Source organism: Lutra lutra, chromosome 3, assembly GCF_902655055.1.
Source record: "Lutra lutra chromosome 3, mLutLut1.2, whole genome shotgun sequence".
Lineage (NCBI taxonomy): Eukaryota > Metazoa > Chordata > Mammalia > Carnivora > Mustelidae > Lutra > Lutra lutra.
In genome coordinates, this window is record NC_062280.1 from 103,397,760 (window position 1) to 103,423,295 (window position 25,536).

Sequence of the window (25,536 nt, forward strand, 5' to 3'; positions counted from 1 at the left end):
ACTGACCTCAAGGCCAGATGCACTGTGGGCCTAGGCTAATGAGTAACCTCAACCCCAAAGAGTTTCAGACCTTCTTACTCCAAGAGCCAAAATACTTGCCCTCTTATCAAGAGGTGAGATACAGAGGAAACCGAGGCATGGACAAGAGATGGGGGATGTGGATTCTGAGGTGGTGGGGATCAGCAATTCAGGGAGATGTTCACACCAAAGGGAGAGACAGGATGGAGGGTGAGTCCCAGGGCCAGTGGAGGCCCCGCCTTGCTTGACTGGGGAAGGGAAGGAGGAAGAGTGGTTTAAACCTCTCAGCAGGGGCTCGGGGGGGCTAGTGCTAGGGGTACAGAGTACAGGGACAAGGAGAACTAAAAGAAGAGGCACATTTGAATCTACAGGTCATATTTAAGGGCATTTGAGAACTGAAAACTGTTGCTACTGCTGACAGAGCTTAGCAGTTGACATTTACTGTTTTCTGCACAGGACAAACTACTCAGAATTCTTCACATGTGTATTATTATGTAATCCTCATTTAACAGGCAAGACCATATGTCTAGGGGACAGTACTGACCAAACCCTGAGGAGAAAGTCTGATGGCCAGAAAGGAGGAGAGGGCTTTCCCAAGAAGGGGGAATGAAATGCATACTTGCTGGAGCTTTAAGTTTTGTCCAATTTGTTCTGTCAGTTTTAATGACCACTCGCTTCTTGTTCAGTGTCAGACCAAACAATAAAGACTGGGCCTGTCTTCCTAAAACCAGAGCCAAACTTCCCCTGGAGGCTCAAACAATACTTGTAGCTAATGATAAGAGCACGTTATCAGGGTCCAACACACCTGAGTTCAAGTCCCAGTGTGAGGCTCTTATTAATTCTTAAGAGTAGTTAATAGTTGATGTTGGGCAGGTTATTTCTTAAATTTTCTGAGGCTATCTTGACCATTCTCAAAAAAAGAGAACTGAGGTGATTGAACCATCAGAAGGTCCTAAGTATCCACTTCCCCACCTCTCACAAACTCACCATTACCTCATCAGGAAAGCTAAAAAGAGAGAAAAATAACCTCTCTCCTAAAAAAAAAAAAAAAAAAAAAAAAAAAATCCTTCAGCAAACACCCACCCTAAGATCAGAACTCAGCAGAAGGTAGCCTGACCCCACCAACAGGAACCAAGATTGACATCGATACACTCTGCTCTTTCTTACGCTCCAAATTTGAGAGGAGTCACAAAAGAAAACCTGTGCATTGCTCCCTTCCCTAGAGAAAGCCCCACCAGGCTCTGGACCCAAACTGCACCAATCACTCCTGAGGATGGGCAGGGACATCCTGAAGTCACCCAGTAATCACATGACAATAATGACTGCCCTCTATGACACATGCCAAAGAGCCAGTTTAAAACTGAGAATCTTAAAAAAAAAAATAGTGAAATATTGTCAGCCTGGTCTCGGTAAGGCAGACAATTCACCAAATCTCTGACTCCTTTTCATCCCCAGGAGCATCTGAGTATTCCGTGACAATGCACAAAAAATGGAGGTATGAACAATACAAACTAAGAAAACCATAACACTCCCTGAATATTTTTGGGCTCTGGAACATGTGACACCCAGAGAGGTAGTCTCTCCACCGTGGCTCAACTGGGGCAGTATGGCCCCACCTGCCCACCTACATCCCAGGGCCCAGGACTCCAACCCATCCAGATGCTCAGGGCCCAATACTCAGAAGGGCCCTACGCTTGGTTGTCTTTGGGGTCATGAAATTCCTAATAATTAGTCATTGCTAGCAATTCTTAACAAGGGGCTCTGCATTTTCATTTTATCCTGGGCCCCACAAATTATGTAGATGGCTTGGTGGTGCCGGACTCGGAAAAGGAGTTCAATTCACAGCAGCAACTGGGGAGCTGCGAGGAGAAGACATCAGACCCGGCTAAGGGCCAGAACTCACACCTTCCTTCGAATGAAACACAATAGCTTTCACTCTTAGGAAGGAAGGACCTGATGCCACACAACTCCCTCCCAAAGAAAAAGGAAGAAAAAAGGTGGCGACTTTTTTGGGAAATGTTTTCCATATGAAAGAGAAGTATTTAAGCCAATGAAGCCGAACTTCTTTCTGGTTCTCTCTAGTGCCTCAGAGCGGGGAAGCCTTCAGATGCTCACACAGGGAGGTGCTGGGGTCAGAGCTGTTAGTTCCAGCCACCGGAGGAGGGCTGGGTTACTAGACAGGGCAACACACAGCAACCACTCTCAGCATAAAGAAAGGAAGCACAAGGAGACATACTCACATCAAGGAATCAGTTACCCTAAGTAGAAAATGCAGGATATCAGTGAGGGTTAATACCCAAGGTCAACCAAGAAATTCAATGAGAACAGCACTTTTTTATGTGCTTTTTAAGTAAAAAATAAGAAAAAAAGATAACTGGTATCTTAAAAAAAATTACAAAGGTTATTAAGAAATGACAAAATACTTCTAAATTCTTCATCTTCCTGCTCAGGAAAATCCCGCACGGGAAATCAAAATTACTACCCTAACACTTAAAACTACTGTTAACTGCTTTCGATTCTGTAGTTTACCTGAAGATTTTAACCAATGGCAGGAATACGAAGGGCAGACTACCGCTGGCCTCAGCGAGTACCCCAGACACCCCAAGTCCCCAGGAGGGCAGGGCTAGGGCCCACAGCATACACACATTTACCAAGGGGAACCGCAAAACCCAGGCCTCCCCCACCCTTGGGAACGCTACCCACAGAAATGTGTGCAAGTCAACCCCGGAGAGGAAAGTCTCCGTTGACGGAAAGCTTGGGCGAGAAACAGTAAGTTCAATCAGGTAAAAACCAAAAAACACAACCAAATTAATCTCAGTGAAGCAACCTAAATTAGCTTTTCTTTTCAAAGGCTTTGTAAAACAGACACTTCAGCCTGGGTCCCCTTCGTTACCTGCCATATTCCAAAAGTGTGGCATGGACTCGGGATTCTTCATCGAGCAGCTCTTCTGCTCCCTGCTGGCGTTTGTATTTCCGACGGGGCTTGTAAACATCCTAAGAAGTGGATGAGACAGACGGCTTACTGAGTGTGAGAACGCTCCCTTTCTGAACTGCCTGCTGGTGTAACAGTGGGCACTCAGGGCGGCCGCCTCAAGGAGGTCGCTCCTTGGACATTCATACAGTTAGTAAATATTTCCACTCAAGATACTGCTTGTCAACTTTAACTTGGTGTTTCTTTTTTCTTTTTCTTTTTTTTTTTTTTAAGATTTATTCATTTATTTTTAGAGAGAGGGAGAGAGCGAGTGTGGCAGAGGGAGACAGAGAGCATCCCCAAGGAGGCTCCCCACTGAGCAGGGAGCCTGACACGGGGCTCAATCCCATGACCCTGAGATCGTGTCCTGAGCAGAAACCAAGAGCTGGACACTCAACTGACTGAGCCACCCAGGCGCCCCCTTGGTGTTTCTTCTGTACTTTGGCATTTTAATATTTTTTGTGGTCAAACTTATCAGTCGTTTTATATCTTAGTTATTACCAGGAATTGTTACAAAAAAAAATAAAAAACAAAACAAACAAACAAACTTCTTGTCTGTTACTTGTACAGGTTATACTTAGCTTTTTATTCTATTAAGAAACTTTTTTCCCTGAATAGAAAATTAAGAATCCCAACATCATCAATAGTCTAGCCTTTACTTGATCTGAAATGGCATACGTGTAAGTAACATGTACCAATGTTACCCTCTTCAATTCCTCTTGCTTTGTGAACCTTTATCCTGTCTCCACTGTTCATTTTCAAATTTCCTGGCTATTGTAAGCATTCTCTCTTTCAAATGAATTCTAGTATCAACTTGTCAGGTTCATAATAAGTAACTGCTGAGTTTTGATTAGAATCATACCAAATTTACAGATTATTTTGGAAAGAACTGGCATATTTATAATATTGAATCTTGCCCTGGGAAGCAAGGCTTAATTTTCTATTCAGATTTTATTCCATAAAATGTTACCAGAAAAAAATACAAACTTTCTAGTCACTGCATATCCAGACCTTTCCACCACCCAGAGCCACAAACCAGTTAAGCGACCAGTTTAACCGGTTAAAAAATTCTGGTGTATAGCTTAACCCAGAATCCTTAAAAAAAAAAAAAAAAAGCTTAAATGGTAAAGGAGATTTCAATTCTTAGACTTTAACAGCAGAAAAGAAGGACAGCTACAAAACCTTCAGCGATAACAACTTTTTTACAAAAGTATTGGGCTAAGGTTTATCCCAAAAAAGGTGTATAGAAACACAGATGCTCTATCAATTTTCACTGACTTTTTAAATTACTAGAATGTAATTTAATTATAAATGTAGAACAAACATAGATCTATTTTGTATAGGACAAATTCTGAAAGTATATATATATATATATATATATATATATTTCTTGAACAAAGTACATGGCGTGTAGTAGGTGCTCAATTAATGTAGTTCTTCACTCCCAGATGACCTGACTTAGCATTCTGCCCCAAATTAATGTCTTCCTTGAGTGTCAAGCTGGCAGTCAAATAGTATCTTAGGAAAATGTGCTCAGGGCTCTGGGTGCAAGTAGGCAAATATTTATGCAAGGAAGGTATTCCAGTTGTTCGTCCCTGATCTTTTCTTCTCCACGACCAGAGTTCATCACAACTAGCCTCTACCTGGACATCACGAGGACAAGCACTACTGTCAGGTTTCTTCAGAGAGTGGTATTTTTATTCCAAGTAGAACTGTACCTCCCTTGACAATTCTTAACTTTAGTATTTTACTGTTTATTACAAAAAGTTTCAAACATACAGAAAAACATCCTTTTGTAACACATACCATATAATTTTAACAATTTTGTAAAAAAAAAAAAAAAAAAAAAAGGAATGGAATAGGGTCTGGGATGACGCTGGAGTGTTCTTGTAACTTGCTGCCAGAAATAATTCCTAGTTTGCTGCTGGTGCCTACATGAATAGGAAGCTATAAATAATGTAAAACAGATTCATGGGGAAATGCAACACATAACGAATCCACATGACGTCAGTTACTGAATATGATTTAATTCTCGCTGAGCTCTACTATTACAGCAGTACTATATAATTGAGCTTAACTGCTATCTTCCTTAGTTACCACTGATAGAGTCAATGAGCTAAGACAGGAAATTGGATTCTTCTAAAAAAAGGACTGACTCCAAAACAATAGCATACTGAAACCAACAGCTACAAGGACCTTTTATTCTGGGAAACAGTGACAATGCTGGCCTTTGTGTAATTATTCCTTATACTTGAAAACGCCTCATATACATCTCACCTTTGCATTTATTTATTTATTTATTTGACAGACAGAGATCACAAGTAGGCAGAGAGGCAGGCAGGGGGGTGGGGAGTAGGCTCTCCTCAGAGCAGAGAGCCCGATGCGGGGCTCGATCTCAGGACCCTGGGATCATGACCTCAGCTGAAGGCAGAGGCTTTAACCCACTGAGCCATCCAGGTGCCCCTCATCTTTGCATTTCATAACTGTTCCCAGAGGTAGAAACAAGGCAGATGCTTTTACCCCCATTTTATTACTTAAGAAGCAGAGACTAAATAATTTGTCCAAGATCTCTAAAATAGTATTAGACCTGGTCCTAGGTCCCCTGACTGCTAGTCCCAGGGTTCTTCTAATACACTCACTTGCTTCTGGTGGGCATTCCCGCCACCCTCCGGTGATCTCAAATGAGTCCTCTCACAAGACCACCGTATACCCAAGGCTGCCATATGGATCATTACAATGGTTGCTTAAGTAACAAGGACCTAAATGTCAGAGGTTTTCAGGCCAACTTAAAAAACTATTGCTAAGTCACCCTTTAAAGCAACAGGAGTCAGCACTGATGTCTAGTCTGGGGTATGCCATTAACTAGCTCTGTGACCTTGGGAATTCCCTTCAATGGGCCTGTTCCATTACCTGTAAAACCAGGGCTAGACTAATAGTCCTTGAATAGGCTCTTGTTCTCTGTACTGAAGGACATATGAGCAGGGTGAACATACTAAAGTGACTCTTTAGTAAAGCAGAGCTCTGGCACTGTGAGAGTCACAGATTTCTACCTTATGGGTCTGGCTACAAGACACTGGTTAGAAGAATTCCTGAGTCACATTTCAAACGGCAGGGAAGGGAGGTGGAAAGTGGAAGAGCACAACACTGGGGCAGGGTCTGTAGCACAGACCAGTCACTATTACGGAGGGTTTCTCCTTTCTGAAATAATGAGCAGGCAGGGAGATAGCCACCACCAACTTGGCCTTCTCTGGTTAAGAGCTCCAGTGCGCCAGGCCACACGTGGGTCAGCAGGAACTGACATTCCCCTGACTGGCCTCCGCTGACCTTGACACATTTCTCAGGGCTCAACTCTCAGAGACACACCTCAGCCCAGGTACCCTACAAACTAAGTCTGCTTCACCTAACAGGGCTCCACAGACATCTCCACCATCAAGACCAGTGTCCTGAAAGATCCTGTAGGAAAAAGTTATTATATCTGGGACAAATACATTTGTTTTTTTCTTCCTTCCATTCTCACACTAATAAAACAACAAAGGAAACAAAGCCCGTAGGTACTAAGTAAAGGAAATGGGAGATCGATGGATGGCGACCATTTCTGGAGAGAGGAACATGTCTGCAGGGAGGAAAGTTAGCTGGGGAGGGAGAGTTTTCTCCAGACTTTGTTCCCTTTTCTCTTCTCTTTCACATGAGCTCTGCTCTGCTCCTTCAGGACCAGCACACATCCCACCGCAGGGCTCCAGTGTAATTTGCTGGGTAAGACGAAGTTCACTGTATTAAATAGAGGGGCCGGAGTTGGCTTCTGCACTTCGGTTCTTAGGTTTATTTCCTCACAGTGGGCTGAAACCTACTGGCTCAAAAGCATGCCAAGGCCAAACTCCAATTTTTATACATCCAGTTATTTCAAATGTGGCCCAAATAGGCAGATTGTTAGCCACTGACAGCCTGTTTGTGTCATATACTTTATACAACTGCATGTCCTGACCACTGATAGGGTAAGCACTGGGACTGGAAAGACCCAAAACTGCTGCTGCAAATCTCCTTCGGCAATCTCTGACTACACAATCTCTGTGCTGTTGCTTTGTGACATTGCCGAGGCACCTGGACAATCTCCAGGAACCCCAGGGGGTTCCCTTGCTCCCCTCCCATTCAGGATGCAGCCCTGACGCCTAGAACTCTGGATGGTGGCTTGCTGTGAGAGACTGACTGCCCCATCCTACAAGTTCACCTGTCAAAGCATCACCCCAGTATAGCTTCTGTGCGCTGCTGCCCCCTCGTGGTCGTATCTTTTTCCTTGAAGAGACCCCAAATTCCCTTGATTCCCTTGATTCACTGCTTTGACCTCACCTCCTACAGTGTGATCGGGCACATGGTGAGTGTGCAACTAACATTACTGAATGCATACGTGCACAGATAAGCTTTTAGTCCTAACCCCGTTTACCTTACTACCTGCCTGATTTGGGGCAAGTTACTTTAACCTCTGTGATTCTCCATCTATAAAAAAGATATAAGTACGGTTATTATGAGGATTATTCCATAGTATCTGACACACAGCAAGAGCTAAGTTAGATAATATATATCTAAGCTAAGATATATATAGATATACATAGATATAAATATATCTATGTATGTATATCTAAGATAGCTATACATATTTTTTTTTTTTTTTGTGGGGGTAAGGGGCAGAGGAGAGGGAGAGAAGAAATCTCTGACCAACATCAAGAGTTGGAAACTTAACCAACTGAGCCCAAGAGATCTGTTTTTAATATAGTATTATTGATAAAATATACTAACATTTTTTTATGTATGCAGCCACATCTGTATTTTATGTACTGAATGAAAAGGCCTTCCTTATAGCATTTCTGCAGTAATAATTTCAAATGTCATGGTCTCCTAGGTGATCCCATCAGTTCCGCAAAGCATTTTCTTCAACTAAACTGGAAGTTCTAAGGGTCCTTTCCCCTCTTCTATTCTTACACAAAATTCTAAATATTACCAAAAAGTGTTCAATGAATAGTAAGCGATTACTTTTTGGAGCTTTGGGTAAAATTTCACAGGTACTCTTTACTCCAGGATAACCGGGAGTAACAGACCTCACTGCACAGAACAGACCCATGAGATATATGAAGGCTGACGGCTGAGACAAAGAGGAAGGAAGCTGTACAACAGGTTAAGTGAGACAAATGAGCAACTATGTGATGACACGAAAAGGAGAAGGTGGTAAGGGGGGACCCGTCCTGGGTGGCCAGAGTTCTGATTTCTTACGTGCTTTGAAAATACACCTCCCATCGGCAGGACTTCTACAAAGCAGCTAGCTACTCTGTTAAAAAAAAGGTATGGAGAAGCCAAGAAGTAACACATTTCAAGAAGAAAGCCGAAGTAGTGGGAATAATCCCCAAGAGGAAGAAAAATGAGGCCAAGACAAAGAGAGAAAACCTCAAAGTGATGAGTGCAGAAATTCAAGTTCACAGCAGTCTTTCTGCCTGGCAATCTGCCAAGAGGTACTAACAGCCTTAGGCATAACCTCTGACCCAAATCCATTTCATCCAATATTTCCTAAGTAAATAAAGATAAAAGGAAAAACTTAGCTATGAGAATATCCTACATAGTGGCCAAAAGAAAAAATAAGATACAAAGTAAGCTAGTTAAATTAATACCACATAATGAATAATCTATAGCCAGTAAAAAAAGGCTATGGGGGAAAGACAGTCTCAATTACACTGCTGAGCAAAAACCAAAACAGAATATACAATATAATGCCATTTTTAGGGATCTCTACTTCTTTGTATTGATATCCCTAACTCTGTATTTCCTACTTGGAATATATACCAGTAATTATCCCTGGCTGGTGACATCATGGTGACTTAGTCTTTGTAATTTTTCCCCATTTTTTCATCTTTTGTTATTATTACTAAGTTACTAGTACCAAATAAATATAGGCTTTTTTAAAACAAAAAATCATGCACCAAAAAATGGCTGGGCTACATAACCAAGGACAAATGTAAAAGACTGGAACAGTCTTGTAAGGATAAGTATAAGCTAAATATTTTACTTTTTTTTAAAGATTTTATTTATTTATTTGACAGACAGAGATCACAAGCAGGCAGAGAGGCAGGCAGAGAGAGGAGGAAGCAGGCTCCCTGCTGGGCAGAGAGCCCGATGCGGGGCTCGATCCCAGGACCCTGGGATCATGACCTGAGCCGAAGGCAGAGGCTTAACCCACTGAGCCACCCAGGCGCCACAAGAATAAGCTAAATATTTTTTAAAAAAATTAAAAGGTTTAATATTTATTTTTTAAGAAGAGGTTATACCTAAGTAAGAATAAGTAAAAGCCTGCTGGTTGAGGTGCAATGGTATTATGTTCATAGATGAAGAAAGACAACACTATAGTTTCCACTTGGCAGACATTCTCTAGCCGGACAAAGGGTTTTCCAGTAGGAAAGTCACAGAAAATGATCCCGCAGGGGACTGAAGAGGTGGCAGGAGAGCACCTTGCCGCTCTAGATGCCTCCGAATCTCTGGGACCGAGATAAGCAACGTCTCAGAGCCTGACATAAGCCAGGAAAGTTGCCGTAAGTTGGTGCCAGGAGTGCGTGGGAAATCAGAGTCCAGGCAAAGAGAGGAAATGGGAGGAGCACCACACCTGTCATGTTTGAGATCTGATGTAAAATCAAAATCTGGCTGCTTCTTCCTATCCTGCAAATATGGAGGGAATCTGTTAACCATTCTGGCTTCAAGCTTCTGATTTATAAAACAGAAATAATAATATGTAACTCGCTGAATGTTGGGGAGGAGCTAACGAGAGGATGCTTGGGAAAGGCCTAATGAGGTGCCAAACACATAAAAGGCCCTCAATCAGTATGTGGCAGCTACAGATGTATGTTTTAGAAGGCTAGGTCTGGAAATTAGGCACCTATTGTGGGACCTTATTTGAATCCGTAAGTTACCATTCACAATTTAAGTTTGGGATTCTAGATTCATCAGTAAGGAGCAGGTAAGAAACACTGAGGAGGTATGTGAAGGGCAGACCTGGGAAAAGGGTAGAAGGAGAGGGAAACAGCCTTCAGTTTAGTAACAAATCAGTTACTATTTTTCATGACAAATGTAGTTAGGAGGAATCCTTAATAGCTTTCAAAGACACTACATTGGTAAGTTTAAAAAAACACAATTATATTCAAAGTAGGACTCCAGCTCAGTATAAAAATGCACATTAAAAACGTGGAAGAGGGTGCCTGGGTGGCTCAGTTGGTTACATGTCTGCCTTCAGCTCCCATGATGATCCCGGGTCCCTGCTTAGCCGGGGGAGTCCGCTTCTCTCCTGCCTACTCTGCCTGCCACTTCCCCTGCTTGTGCTCTCTTTCTCTGACAAATAAATAAAATCTTAAAAAAAAAAAGGAAGAAATATATCCAAGCATCAAAAAAAGCTGCTTCTGTGCTGTGACATTAAGGCTGATTCTGTTCCTCTGTATCTATCAACCTTAAAAAAAAACCCAAAAAACTTAAAGGATGTCTAAACAGAACAACTATTTTATGACCAGGGGAAAACAATTACTCTGAAGTCATATCATGTCCTGCTGTTATTATTATCTGATACTGCCACCATATCAGCCAATAGTGTCTGGCTTCAGAGTGTAACTGTCTTCAAAGTTTTCTACTCCTTCCATTTCCAAAATGGAATTGTGAAAAGAAAGAAATTACAACTCTAAAGTGACAAAGATTTTTCTTGTTTTAAATGAGCACTTCACGTCATCGAATGATTCTTACTCTTTTTAGAGTGATCACCTTGGAAGACCACATATTTACTCTTAAAGTAGGGGGAAATGCAAAATAACCGGGCACATTATTTTTGGAAGGAAGCGAACTTGACCCTTCATTCCCAGCTGTTCCGGTAGGAAGGCTGGGGCTGGGTGGGGTGTGTGCCGGCGATAAGGTTCTGCTGGGCTGGCCCAGAAAGGTTTGAAAAGCTCTCTGCTGCCCCTTGCACCCGGGGTAGTGGGCGCGTTTGAGTGCAGACTCCACAGTTAAGATCCACTGTGTGGGTGGCCAAGGCCATCCCAGTTTGTCACACAAAACTCAGGAGCTGCTCTGCCTCTCCAGAGCCATCATAGGGTGCTAACCTCAATTTGCCAGCTCCAGTTCAAAGGAGCTCTTCAAAGTTGACACCTGCCACTGGCACAAATGAGGAAAGGCTTTGGATCTGGAAAATTCCTCCCAGAAAACTGGAACCAAGAAAAACATAGGGCAGCGGCTGTGGCATTTTCTACCCATGAATGCCAGCGTCCAGGTATGGACACTGAGGTAGGCAAGGCCTCCCTCACACACCTACTTCAGGTTAGCACCTGGGCAATCCCAGGAGGGACTGGGCAAGGGTTTTGGGATTTGAATCACGGGGCTATTTGGAGGTTATGAACCTATGTCCTTCTCTCACAGAGGGGCAGAGTAACTTACTGAAAGGTCAACAACTGTCTTGATGGCCTTTTCTTTTCTCTTTGTGAAGTCATCATCCTGCAAGACAAAACACAGGGATCAAACAAATGGTATGTGAAGACTGAAACGCAACAGGACTTCTCAGAAACCTATCTTACAAACTGATTTCTCATCACAGCTTTGCCTGCCGGAGCTTCCACCTTCTAACAAAGTGGACGATAACGTTCACGGGAAGAAGCCAGGGCCTCTGCAGATGGCTCCAGAACAGGTCCCATGGTGGTAAGAAAGAGGGGGACCACGGAGTGTAGTGCTGAAGCCAAGTGTTCTCATTCAAACCCTGATGAGCTCTGACACCCACGGCAAGCGACCCAGTCTCCAAGCCTCAGTCTCACCATCTGTTAACAGGGACCCCACCACCTACGTCAAGGAGTGGCTATGAAGCTTAAAGAGAAGGCAAGTGATGGGCTGGGACTGAGTAGTAAGGACTCAATAGCTATGTGTTATTATCGCAGTGGGGGAGGTTACTATTAAACTGGTACTATAGGAATGCCCTAGACAATGACCTAGGTGGTCTCTTGAAAAGCTTTATACAATCATTAAAAAAATACACTCATGTTCTTATAATTTAATAAGAGTTCTGACTCAAGTACTAAAATTGAAAGAAAAGGACAAGACTGCAGAGCTTTACACCAGTGCCCATTTAAAGAGGCAGTTCTAACGAGCCAGAAGGCCTGCTGTCAATGCTGGCCAGGCGGGGGCACAGACATCCCGCAGACGGGTCTGAGTTTACTCCACTCCTCCCTGGGGAGTCTCTAAGTGTACGCTCATGTACACTGGACGACAAAAGAAAAGGAGAATACTGACCTCGGGGAGACTGTAGGTTTTCTGGAACTGGGATATGGAGTAGGAGCGGATGTAGTCCCCCATTTCTTCCTTGGTTTCTATAGCTCGCTTCACCAGCCACTGGGAAAGAAAGGTGGGAAATGTGAGGTTTGGGATGAACCATCACTGTGGTAAAGGCCGATTCAGAGACGGTACAATCCATGAACCCAAATCACTTGAACCCAATATCTGAACTGGCTGAGTGATGAGAAACTGTCTACACCTACTGTCCTATGTGAAAAGCAGCCCGTTGGGCGTCCGAGAGGCTGAGATCCACTGGGATCAAGAGCAGAGCCGCTGTGCAGGAGGCTTAAAGCCTCACGTCGGATGCTCAGGCCTCAGTTTCCCTCTGTGTAGAGGTGAGAATATATCATTTCTTTCACCTCACAGAGCCACTGTGGGAGGACATGAAATCCTAAGCACTAGAATGTTCTGTAAATGCCTGAAGCACAACATGAATATAGTCACACAGCCCCCTGGTTCTAGTGGCAGATCTGAACATCACTCTTTCTTGTGCTGCCGGAGCCACAGACCAGAGAGAGGGAAGAGAGCCTCAGAGAACGTCTAGTACGATCCTTTGTTTCACTGACTGCAACGACCTCCCAAAAATTCAGATTTGAGGACAGCCTTGTTGAGTACACAGCCCTAGGCTTCAAGGGAGCGAGACACTCACAGCATTTGTTCTTTTTTTTTTTTTTTTTTTTTTTTTTTAAGATTTTTATTTATTTATTTGAGAGAGAGAGAGCATGAGAGGGCAGAAGGTCAGAGGGAGAAGCAGACTCCCCATGGGGCTGGGAGGCCGATGCGGGACTCGATTCCGGAACTCCAGGATCATGACCTGAACCGAAGACAGTTGCCCAAACAACTGAGCCACCCAGGCGCCCCAGCATTTGCTGTCTTAATCCACACAATATCATGCCAGCCACGCGGTCCAGAACCTGAGGCTCAGAGACTGCGTGATCTGTCCATTGCTCCGCAGGTAGCAAGCACAAGGCTGCGAGTCTCAGAGTCTCTCCCACACCGTTAGACTGGACATACAGGTTTTATTTGTTTTCTAGCTGTACTGGGCTGATATGCAGAAGTAGCTATTCTTCATTGCTCCCCACTTAAAGCTCCAGTTAGTGACAACACACAGAGACACACCCCCAGGACCTGTGGAAGACGCAGGTCCTGAGAGTAAGAATGTGGATACAGAAACACAGCCTCAGCCTCTCCTCCCTGGCTCTTCATGCAATCCCTTTATAACGAAAGAGCATCATGGATGGGGATGCCATCTGTCTGACTCACCATGCTCTGTCCAGACAGCTAGTACATCTCGAAAGTAGTATATGGACAGTAGCTGTATTTCTCCATGAGCGCAGCATACTTGGCAAGCCTTAGCTACTAAGGAAAGCAGACACATGGCATACTGCATGGTGCTCCTACAGGGATGGACGGGATGCTTGCTCATAGAGGACAGCCAACTCAAGTAAAGGACATGTTCAGGAAATTGCTGCCCAAGATGGGGATGGCTGCAAAGAACTCTAGGAGGAATATTTCTTTATTGTTAGTTTCATTTGTTTCCATCACTCCACTCACCCCACCTCCAAACAAGGACCTCAGGCACTAAAACCCAGAAGCCAGGACAAAAGATTGGACAGTATTTAGAGATTCCGTAGCCCCTCTCCCACACCTCACCCAGCATCACAGCCTAAGACAACTAAGGAGGCTGACTCCCTGCTCAACTCAACTTCTCTCTACTTTTCTTTGGATTGGCAGATGCAGCTTCTGGACTCTCAAAGTTGTTTCTTTTTCAGATGTTCCTTCGTTAGATCTACACTGACTTTTTACTTGGCTGGATCCTGGTGAGTGTGATGCGATAAGGAAGGTAAGAAGTCTTAGGATTCAGAGAATTGGTCACCATTTTGGAGGTCCTAGAGTGAAGGGCTTTGGAGGGAACCTCTTAGAAAGCCGAGCTCTGCTGCGGGCCCCCAGCATTCAAGCAAAGTACCTACCCTCACAGGATTCCCATGTCCGGCATGGAAGGAAAAGATAGGACCTAGAGGGGCGCCTGGGTGGCTCAGTGGGTTAAAGCCTCTGCCTTCGGCTCAGGTCATGGTCCCAGGGTCCTGGGATCGAGCCCCACATCGGGCTCTCTGCTCTGCATGGGGCCTGCTTCCTCCTCTCTCCCTGCCTGCCTCTCTGCCTACTTGTGATCTCTCTCTGTCAAATAAATAAATAAAATCTTTAAAAAAAAAAAAAAAAGATAGGACCTAGAACTACTGGGGCTGGAAGTTAGACCCATTCTTCTCGGGGCTGGCATTCAGAGTGTTCCTAGTGCTTAACAGTGTGAGCACAGGTGATGAGCATCTAGAGGTACACAAGACAGCTAGCTTGATGACTGCTCTTTACTGGTCTCCAGCAAAATGGGCAAAATCTACAAGTATGTGGTTAGTTTTTCATAATACTTTCATAGTATTCCATTTAAGGGACTAGCCTTTATTCTGAGATTGGGGGTTAAAAGGCCTTTCTTTTAGGAAATGACAGAGAAAGACAGTTGTTATAATTTCTTTATTGAAGTATAACTGAAATACAGTGTTATATTAGTTTCAGGTGTACAACATAGTGATTCGACAATTCTATGCATTACTCAGTGCTCACCACAATAAATGTAGTCACCATCTGTCACCACACAATGTTATTACGATAGTATTGACTATATTCCCTAGGCTGTACTTTTCATATCTGGGACTTATTTATTCAATAACTGTAAGTTTGTACCTCTTTACTATTCCCTTCACCTATTTTGTTCAACCCCCACCTACCTCCCCTCAGGCATCCACCAGTCTGTTTTCTGTATTTAAGAGTGTTTGTTTTGATAGTTGTTACTCTTAAAGATTTCTTGCCTGGCAAGATACAGGTGGCAACCATAGATCAGTCTCCATTTTTGCTTTAAAATTTTACAGATGCATGTAATTAAGATATCTGGTAACTATTAATGTTGGTTTTCACACCCAGACAGGAGGCCCTCCAGCATTCCACGTACAGCACAGAACATTCAGATGGGGGTGCCTGGGTGGCTCAGTGGGTTAAAGCCTCTGCCTTCGGCTCGGCCTTCGGCTCGGGTCGTGATCCCAGGGTCCTGGGATCGAGCCCTGCATCGGGCTCTCTGCTCAGCAGGGAGCCTGGTTTCCCCGCCTCTGCCTCTCTGCCTACTTGTGATCTCTGTATGTCAAGTAAATAAATAAAATCTTAAAAAAAAAAAAAAAAAAGAACATTCAGATATTCTAAAAGCCCAAACTAGCGACAGAAGATCACTTCCCTTTCATCACCTTCTCCTACCTGGACCAGATGTTTTGCACTCAAAGTTCTACTTTAGGGCTGAGTAAGGTCGAATCACTAGAGATTCAGGCTTTGGGGGAAAAGCCAACAACTTCACAGCATGGTGGTGGTGGAAGTTCAGTGATAATCAACTAAGGGTCTCTACTTCCTGTTTTCACAAAAAGGACCATGTACCATTCATTCCTGCTGCATCAGAGGGAGAAAGTCCAACCAAGCCAATGAATCAAATTCTGAGTTAAAGCCTTAGCTTCCAATTTACAGACTTCATGGGATTTGACTGAAAGTGTATTGCAGCAGAAGTTCCCAAACATAGTAACAAAACCAGAAACGACTGTGGAACACTTACAAAGCACTTACTAAAACATGCTGGTTCCTCAGCTGAGTGCTAGCTACATATTAATGTACTTAATTCTCATCCTGTCAGACAGATACTGTTACTGTTTCTATTTAACAGATGCAAAGTTAAGTCATTTGCCCAAGGTCATGCAGCTAAATGGCAAAGCCAAGATCTGAACCCAAGAAGTCTCCAGTCTAATAATAATATCTTAACTAAGATATTAACTAATAATAATAATCTTACTACAGGACTGGAAGACTCTTCAAGCAGGGGCTGCATGAATGGCAGAGTGGGAACAGTACAAGGTCCAGTGACAAGGAGTTCAGATGGGAATCTTGCTTGTCTGCACACCAGTTCTCTGCCCTTGAGCAAATCAGTTTTTGCTCATACTCATACAGATACTCTCTGTATCTCCTTGCCTCAGACATAATGACTGGGATTATAATAGGTGCTTCAAAGAACTCTATAAGGATCAAAGCGCTGTTCACACAGCAGGCCCTATGCGTCTCCTCTTTTCACAGTGCCCCGAGGAGGCTGAGACACCAGACTGCAAGGATGTAGGGGGTTGTACAGCGTGAGCCACTTAATCACAGAGCCTTGGGAAACAGCCAGGGTGGAAACTAGCTCCCATTAGACATCCAGTCATCAAATAAAGACTAACTGCCGACACGGTGCCAGACATTCCATGAGGTGCTGGAGACACTACAGTGAGCAAGGCAGCTAGCTATGGTGCCTGCCCCCAAGAAGCTCATGGTCTGATAGGAGGGGCAGAAATTGTTACAAACTATAGCAAGGAAGATTCCTACGAAGGAAAGGAATATGGCCAGGAGGAGTGGATACAGCAAAGGAGGCTGTTCTAGATTAGGAGGGGGTCAATGGAAGCTTTCTTGAGGAGGTTTGGTAGAACTGAAATCTGAAAGATGAATATGGATTAAGTAGAAAATGAGAAGAACCTTGCAGCCTGAGGGAAAGGCCCTGCGACAGGAGGAAGCATAATAATATGTATGAGAAAATCGGAAAGAAAGTGAGAGAAGCTAGAACAGAAAGAACAAAGAAGAGCACAGAATAAGGTCAGGCTCGACAGGTGAGACAGGTCCAGGGTACGGGGTGCTATGGAGTTCTATCTTTACCAAAAGGGCAATGAAAACCAGTTAATGGGAACATTCAAAGATCACAACAGAGGACGGTGAAACCAGAGTGGAAGGGATGGAGTACTGTCTCCTGAGGATGCCGTCAGGGAGCATCACCCTGCCGGGCTCCACCAATTCCACACCACACCCATGAGGTCCAGGATCTAGGCCAGGAGGCCTGACAGCCAGACCCGCTGTGGGGATTCTGAGGTGCAGAGGACAAGAAACCATGAAGAGGCTCTCACCTGGACAACAGGAAATATGTGAATAAAATCCATGCCCTGGATCTGGTGGGGCTCCAGCTGGTGTGGACACTTCATCCTTGGCAGGACTGAGACGATTTTTTCGGATAGTGCTCTGTTTGGAAAAAACCAGCAAAGAGTGAGAACACACTAAGTGGCCCTTAGGACATCTCTCAAGTCTGGGCGGCATTCCAGAAGAATCTGGGGCTTCTCAGCGCCAGACCATGACTAAGCTTCTCCTGGCTGCCTGCAAAACAAGAAAAATAAGCACAATTTAGATGTGTGTGTATGCATGTGGCTGAGGCCACAATACTGCTTTCAGGCTTTATTCCAGAATGTTTTTCTCCCTATCTTTTTTATATTAAACCACACCGTTTCTTTTTTTTTTTTTTAATTTTATTTATTTATTTGACAGACAGAGATCACAAGCAGGCAGAGAGACAGGCAGAGAGAAAGGAAGGGAAGCAGGCTCCCGGCCAAGCAAAGAGCCCGATGTGGGGTTCGATCCCAGGACCCTGGGATCATGACCTGAGCCGAAGGCAAAGGCTTTAACCCACTGAGCCACCCAGGCGCCCCTTAAACCACACCGTTTCTTTATGAAATTGTGGTGATGTCTGAGGTAGTAATTATTACTGAACATCCTTACATGGTAAAATAGAAAGTTTTCAGTGCCCCATGTTCTTTTACATTTCGTTTTACTGACCTACTTTTTCCAAAGATCTGGGAACCACTAGGTTACATATTAAAAAAATGGTTCTAAATATCATTCAGGCAACAAATATTACCAGGCCCTGTGCTGGGTGCCCAGAATATTAGGACAAAACATAGGGCCCTATACTGAAAAAAAAATTTTTGGAGTTTTTCACTATTGCATGAAAGTGTTTTTAAAATAAAAAGATAGCCTTTCTTTTTTTTAATACTTTAAAATTAATCCTAGATTTGGGGAAACCATGTCCTTGTTCTTTTTGTCCAGGGAGCAGAATTTTTCTGCTTCTCATGGGGGGCACTCTGATCTCTCTCCAACACCTTGCTTCAATCCTAGAAAACATCAGGGAGTAGGGAGGGGAAGAACGGGGCTCCCTGAGATCCCAGAGCATCCTTTTAGCTCCGTCAGGAGGCCAACATCCTCCCCTTGCTCCCACCTGGACCGGGGTGGGGCACTTTTACGCTGGAGTGATAGAGCAATCTACGGGCGGCAAGTCCACACCATGGCAGACTTCAGTTTCCTTCTCTAATCAGCTGATACTTGATCTCTAGATGTCGGGTTCTTGTTTCTTACATCCTAATTGGATCAGATTCAAGAGGAGAGAGCAGAGGTTTTTTAGTGGATCTGCCTTGAGAAACAGTCACAAGGCATGTCCTTGTGGGGCCATATGGAGAAATGGGGGCCTCTGGCTCAGCTTACGTGGATAGTTTAGGTTACAGTCCCACCTAAAACCCTTCTAAAAAATAACCTTAGCCTGTTACAGCAGCTACTGTGGTCTTGTCTCCAAGTGAAGACTATTTCCCCAGGTCTTACTAGATGCTTCAAATTCAGCAAGTCTGGGTCTACCTGAAGTATTCCTTGTTCAAGGAACAAGGAAACTTTTATCTTTCTGCAGCTCCATAATCCTTCCCAAGAAATAGACACCCTTAAGACCAACATCTAGGGTGCCTGGGTGGCTCAGTGGATTAAGCCACTGCCTTCGGCTCAGGTCATGATCTCAGGGTCCTGGGATCGAGTCCCGCATCGGGCTCTCTGCTCAGCAGGGAGCCTGCTTCCCTCTCTCTCTCTCTCTGCCTGCCTCTGTCTACTGTGATCTCTCTCTGTCAAATAAATAAATAAAATCTTTAAAAAAAAAAAAAAGACCAACATCTAACAAAGGCCTGAGTGAGAGCAATTATTGTTTTATCTACACTGCCCTTAGTAGGTTCTATGCTCTCAGTCTTGGTGGGAACTAAGTACAATCTAGGGAGAAAAGCTAAACGGCTTCCCAAGGAATGGTCCCTGGAGAACATACTACAAAACTATGTTTATTCCTGGAAAGTAGTTTTACATGGTGGCACCAAGGTTATGGCTGCTAAAAGAGAAATAGTCATGCCCACAGCTCCATGGATCACAATATCCATGTCCAGTCCAATATGTTAAGAGAAAAAAATATGGTCAGGGGAAGATGGACACCTACTGTATACATTCACAGAAGGAGGGGACACCCATCTCCCAGGAGGGAAGCCTAGGAGAGAACATTTTCACCTCCCACAGAGGGAGTGCATATGTGAATTATCCAGAAGGTCCGAGGCATAGAAGGACACTGTCCTGTGGCTCTCGGCCACTACTGCAATCCCTCCTCTCTGACCAGCATGACTTTAGGACACATGCATCTTTCTGGTCACAAGATGTGTGGCTGCCCAGTGGGAAAGCCCATGGCTGGCCAGGTGTTGATGGGGCTCAAATGGATAGTTTGGTAGGTAAGTATTAACAAACCCAGTTGACATCATATCTAAGGCTCTCTCTACAACACACTTTATTTTTTATTTTAATCTCCATCAGACTCTCATGTTTAATTTATTTGAAACTTGTGAGGGGAAGAGGCTGGTGCTTAGCTGGCTCTGCTTCCTAAACTCCAAGCTTAGCAAATGAAGGACTTGGCATTCTTGCTCAGGGCAGGTATTAACTGTTGATAGACATGGGGCTTTTCTGCTCAGTTATATTTTGGTTCAGTGGGAGGAAAGCTCCCCCTAGTGGCTACAGATCTGAGTCTGCAGAGGGTTACTGGCTGCATGGAACCATTCAGGAGCTTAAAAACAAGAGGCTCAGACCCTGAACACTATCCAGCCCAACCCTCTCTACCTTCAGACTGAGAGTTGTCTCTGGCCACTGATCAGAGACTGACTACCTTCCTGGGTATAAAGGCCCTGAGGGAAGGATGCCCTGGGTCATCTCGGGGTTTATAAGCCTATTAAACCTGCCTCCCAGAACTCACTGCCAAGACTGAGGTCTTACTCGGCAGCATACGGAAGGAAGCAGCTAGAGGCACAAATACTGCTGGACTGAGGGAGGGATGTGGGGGAGACATAGGCAGGCTGGGGGGAGGGGACAAAAGTCAGGAGGATTTCTTGTGGAAGCCCACCAGCCCCTATCTGTTTCTCCCGGTAGCTCAGGGTAGACTCTCTGACTCTCTGAAAATCTGGGAAAATGACAAATGCAGAGGTCCCCAGTCAGGTTTCCTAGCCTAAGACTGAACAATGCCCACTTGCGACTACAGGTGATTGGTTGGATTCCTTCAGTTTTTAAGTGTTCAGTACATGGTTTCCTTCTCCACTGCAAACAGTTTGAAAGAGAGTGAATTAAACCAGGGTCTCAATTCCAGCTCCATCACTGGCTCTGGGACTTTTGGCAAGTCACCTCCTTCTGGTCCAGTACTCCTATCATAAAATGAGGAAAAAATGCCTTTCCTCCTTATTTGAACTTATAGTGAAGATGAAACAGTAAAATGTGTGCACAAGTAATCAGCACACAGGTGCCTCCACTTGTGTGTTACCGAACTCCATTATGAGCCTAAAAATCTCATGACCTCCGAGCATAGGACTCTGTAGTATGGGACTTTAGGAAAGGCTGGGAGGGTATAGACAGAAGGCAGAAGCTCATGAAACCCTCCAGCAAAAAGGATCAACAAGAACAAAGAGGCCTCAATTGGGCACACACAGAAAAGAGCCTGAAAGATAATGACGCCCTCAAGAAGTAAGTGCACTCCTCAGACAGTGCTATCTGGCCCCCCATCACATTAGCTGGGACATACTGAGGCCCTGCAAACAGAAGGCAGTATTAAGTCTAAATTGCACACAACCAGAACATATTAGAAAACCAAACAGAAAAGACTTTTGAATAATTCAGTACACTGTGGCTATGGCATTTCTCTTACGGATAATAGAGACCCGAACGCCAGGTGCACTGCTAGAGGCTGGTGGATCTTCAGTCCTGCAAACTGCTGCCCCCAGCTTCGCCCACAATTACAGTCTCTGCACTTAAAAGCACACCAATGGGGCGCCTGGGTGGCTCAGTGGGTTAAAGCCTCTGCCTTCAGCTCAGGTCATGATCCCAGGGTCCTAGGATCATGACCTGAGCTGAAGGCAGGCATCGGGCTCTCTGCTCAGCAGGGAGCCTGCTTCCTCCTCTCTCTCTGCCTGCTTCTCTGCCTACTTGTGATCTCTGTCTGTCAAATAAATAAACAAAATCTTTAAAAAAAAATTAAAAAAAAATAAAAAATAAAAGCACACCAAGTACCTACCAGAGAACATACTACTGGATATCCTCAACCCCTTATCCAAACCCTTTGGGGCCACATGTGTTTCAGAATTCACAACTTTTTAGATGTTTGCACTTTCATGGACCTAACAGGCATATACTATATATTATGTAGAGCCCAAGTGAAATCTAGACTTGAAATGATTATTTCTGCAGCAAAAGTTATGAATGTTCACCTATGTGGGGGTCCGTATAGACTATAAATAGCCTTAAAGAAAGTTCAGATCAGGGGCACCTGGGTGGCTCAGTGGGTTAAGCCTCTGCCTTCGGCTCAGGTCATGATACCGGGGTGCTGGGATCGAGCCCCGCGTCGGGCTCTCTGCTCAGCGGAGAGCCTGCTTCCTCCTCTCTCTCTGCCTGCCTCTCTGCCTACTTGTGATCTCTCTGTCCAATAAATAAATAAAATCTTTAAAAAAAAAAAAAAAAAAGAAAGTTCAGGTCATGTTTTGTTCCCAAATGAATTTTGTACCCACACATAGAAAGAAAGAAGCCTGTTTTCATTGTTTTTTAGATTTCAGATTAAGAATCTGTATAAAAACACTGTACTCCAGTATCTGTTAAGAGTACTATCACTGCTGGGAAAGTATAATAACTCTCAAGGACACGAAAGTGAAAAAGGGGCTAAGAACCACTCTAAAACACCAAGGGAGTTTAGGAAGAAGGGCTACATGGAATCTAGGAAATGGGAAGACTGGTGCAGAAAGAATGCACTAAAAGAAATCCCAGAACGTCAGGGGTGCTGCAGGTGTCAAAAGCAATCACTTAAACTGAAACAGAAAGAGGCTTCATTCAGGAGTATCTTTGAGAAGATAGTGAATTTATGTTAATAAACAGACGAAGAAAGAATCTGGCCAATCTTAGCTATAGGTAAGGATATGTGCTTCTTTGTGGAAAAAAAAAAAGGCAATCAGAAATTCAAGGAAAATAAGCTGTATAAACATGAGGCAAATTACAGCGTGCCTGATTTTCAGTGACTTTTTGTACAGACCACCTCCACTTGCTCAGGCCAAACCCCTCAGAACCAGTCTTGAGTCTGCTCTTACTCACACCCAGATCCAATCTGTCATGACATTCTGTTGTTTCTCCCTTCAAAGAGGATCCAGAATCCCTCCACTGCTAGCTCACTGTCCTCGCCACCATCTTCTCCCCTGAGCACAGCTACAGTATGCTTAAGAATCTCCCTGCTGCCAACTTCATCCCCTCACTCAGTAATCAGAGGGTTCCTTCTAAAACCGATTATGAACAGATTATGTTCCTCCTCTGCTCAAAACCCCTCAAGAATTTCCCATCTCGCTCAGAGTAAACTCAAAGCCTTTATTTACTCTGACCTACGAAGTCCTACACGATCTGGCCCCTACAACCTGTCTGCCCCTCTCCCATTGTTCCCTCCTCCCCACCTCACTGTACACCAGGCAAGCTTCTGCTGGGAGCCTTCACGCTCACCATCTCCTTTGCTTGGAACCCTCTTTTCTCAAGTCTTAGCTCCCGTATCACCTTCTCAATGAGGCCATGCTGACTTAAAGTCACACAACTGCTTCCAAAGCATGTCCTTTATATACCGTCCCAGCTGTAATTTTTTTTCATAGCACATATTATTTGTATATGTAATTCGATTATTTATTAAATTAATTGTTTCTCGTCTGTCTCCCCGCCAAAGACTCTAAGCTCTGTGAGGGCAGGACATGTTTCATTAACAAACCCTAAGTACCCAGAACAATGCCTGACCCATAGGTGGGACTCCATAAATATCTGATGAGTCAATGAATAAATAAGGATTCCTTTTGACTGTAATATTTGAATATTCTCCACCAAACAGCATCATTGTCATCCAAAAGATTATATTTCTTTTTCTCTGGCACCATCAAAATTCTTAGTTCTTTTTTTTTTTTTTTAAGGATTTTTTATTTATTTATTTGAGAGAGAGACAGTGAGAGAGAGCATGAGCGAGGAGAAGGTCAGAGGGAGAAGCAGACTCCCCATGGAGCCGGGAGCCCGATGTGGGACTCGATCCTGGGACCCCGGGATCATGACCCGAGCCGAAGGCAGTCGTCCAACCAACTGAGCCACCCAGGCTTCCCAAAATTCTTAGTTCTTATTGTAAACACTGTTTATAGATTTACTTTTATTTTATTTTATTTATTTATTTATTTTTTTTTTTAAAGATTTTATTTATTTATTTGACAGAGAGAAATCACAAGTAGGCAGAGAGGTAGGCAGAGAGAGGAGGAAGCAGGCTCCCCGCTGAGCAGAAAGCCTGATGTGGGGCTTGAACCCAGGACCTGGGATCATGACCTGAGCCCAAGGCAGCGGCTTAACCCACTGAGCCACCCAGGCGCCCCTATAGATTTACTTTTAGAATCTATCTGTAGATAAATCATGGACAATTTAATTGCTATTACAGAAAACAGATCATAAATATTATGCCCTGAACATTGTAAGAGTAATGATATGCTGGTAAATGGAGGCTGAAAGGAAGAAGGAAAAATGGAGAGCAAAAACATTTACCCTACATAGCTAGGAACCAGGAGAAACCATCTCATATAAATGAGTCAAGAAACAGAAGCTTATATTGATTAAAGCTATACAACTGATCCTAGAAAAACAGATAATAATTACAAAAGTGGAAGAGGAGGGGCAAAGGGGATGTAGTGAGTAGCACAGGTGAGCTAAATTCCTCTTATCAGATTTAAATGAAAAATACTTAATTAGAGATATGGAAGTGAGCTCTTTGAAAAAATCTAAAAGCTAAACAGGCAAAGATGGTTCTTTCCAGGGAATAAAACCAGGGTTTTATAGACTGGGAATAGGGAGAGATGTTAGCTGTATATTTTGTACCCTTTGGCAGTATTTGAATTTTTTTTTTTTAACTTCATGAATGTGGCACCTACACAATAAAAACAAAATAAAATAAAAAAAAATAAAATAAAAAACACATGTCTGGATTAAGCCTGGCCAGCAGAGAGTAGAGCCACACACATAGACTCCATCCCACTCATTCCTAGTAAGAACTTTTCACAACAGGTCACTGGCTGCAATGCCACGGTCCCAGAGTGACAGATGCTCCAGATGCAGAGCTCAGCTATTCATGGCTGGTAACTGAGGAGCACACTGTCACAGAGAACAGTATGTCCTCTTTAACGAGCAGCCCAGAGATGTCCTTTGGTCTTGTTGTTGTAAGAATTTCGGTGATTCTGTGGGACCGACTTTTCTTCAGCATGGAAACTATGAATTGGGTAATTTATCATGTTTTTCTCTTTTTGTTGGCTGCCAGAAAGCCTGGAGCCAAATCTGTGGCTCACCCTTATAAAAACAAGGCATGTTGTGGTCCGTGACAAATGTTGTAGCCTTATCCCCAACTCAGTTTGTTTTCCCTTTGCTTTGCTTTGCCTTTTCTCTATCACTGCTTCATATACATATTTGTAAACCACCTTCAATCCATTTGGAAGAGTTTTTTCCTGGGGGAGGATAAAGCTTCAGAAAAATTAAGTCACAGATGCACACAGATCTGAAATCACAAATCTCTCTCCTGACAGATAAGGGAACTGAGGCTTGTCCAAAGTTACACAGCTGCCCACTAGCAGGGCAGGGCAGAATGTGGGAGCCTAGTGGTCTAATGAGATCACCAAACCCCTGGTGAGCTACCGAAGACTGGGTGGGGTCCACTCAGGTGAAACCTCTAACCGGGAGTCCATGCTGCCTTCTCTCAGTGGCAGGCAACGTGTGGCTCTGCCTTACAAAGAAGCAAAGGGGAGGGAAAGAGTCTCTTCTCACTCTGTTCAGCTTCCATCCAGTACATTCCTTCCAGCTGCCTTTGGAAAGAGATAAACTAAGTAGTCCGGGATACTCTTACAGAGTATCAGAAAAACTATCAGAGCTGCTGAACATCGCTCATCATTGGGGGAAATACAAGTCAAAAACACAGTGAG

General features: G+C 43.9%; 1 protein-coding gene across 4 annotated transcripts in view; it reads right to left on the minus strand.

The window, feature by feature from the left end:
• Positions 1-25,536, minus strand: part of CCDC93 (coiled-coil domain containing 93) — an 87,347-nt gene that overhangs the window by 53,980 nt on the left and 7,831 nt on the right. For 2 of the 4 annotated variants that reach the window (XM_047722562.1, XM_047722561.1), the window contains exons 4-8: positions 17,329-17,440; positions 12,278-12,376; positions 11,435-11,491; positions 2,912-3,012; positions 2,259-2,276 (exon numbers count right to left, since the gene is read on the minus strand). In XM_047722562.1, coding sequence (XP_047578518.1) covers positions 2,259-2,276; positions 2,912-3,012; positions 11,435-11,491; positions 12,278-12,376; positions 17,329-17,440 — 387 coding nt within the window. The remainder of the gene's footprint in view (positions 1-2,258; positions 2,277-2,911; positions 3,013-11,434; positions 11,492-12,277; positions 12,377-17,328; positions 17,441-25,536) is intronic. The other 2 variants (XM_047722564.1, XM_047722563.1) reach the window with 1 other exon arrangement.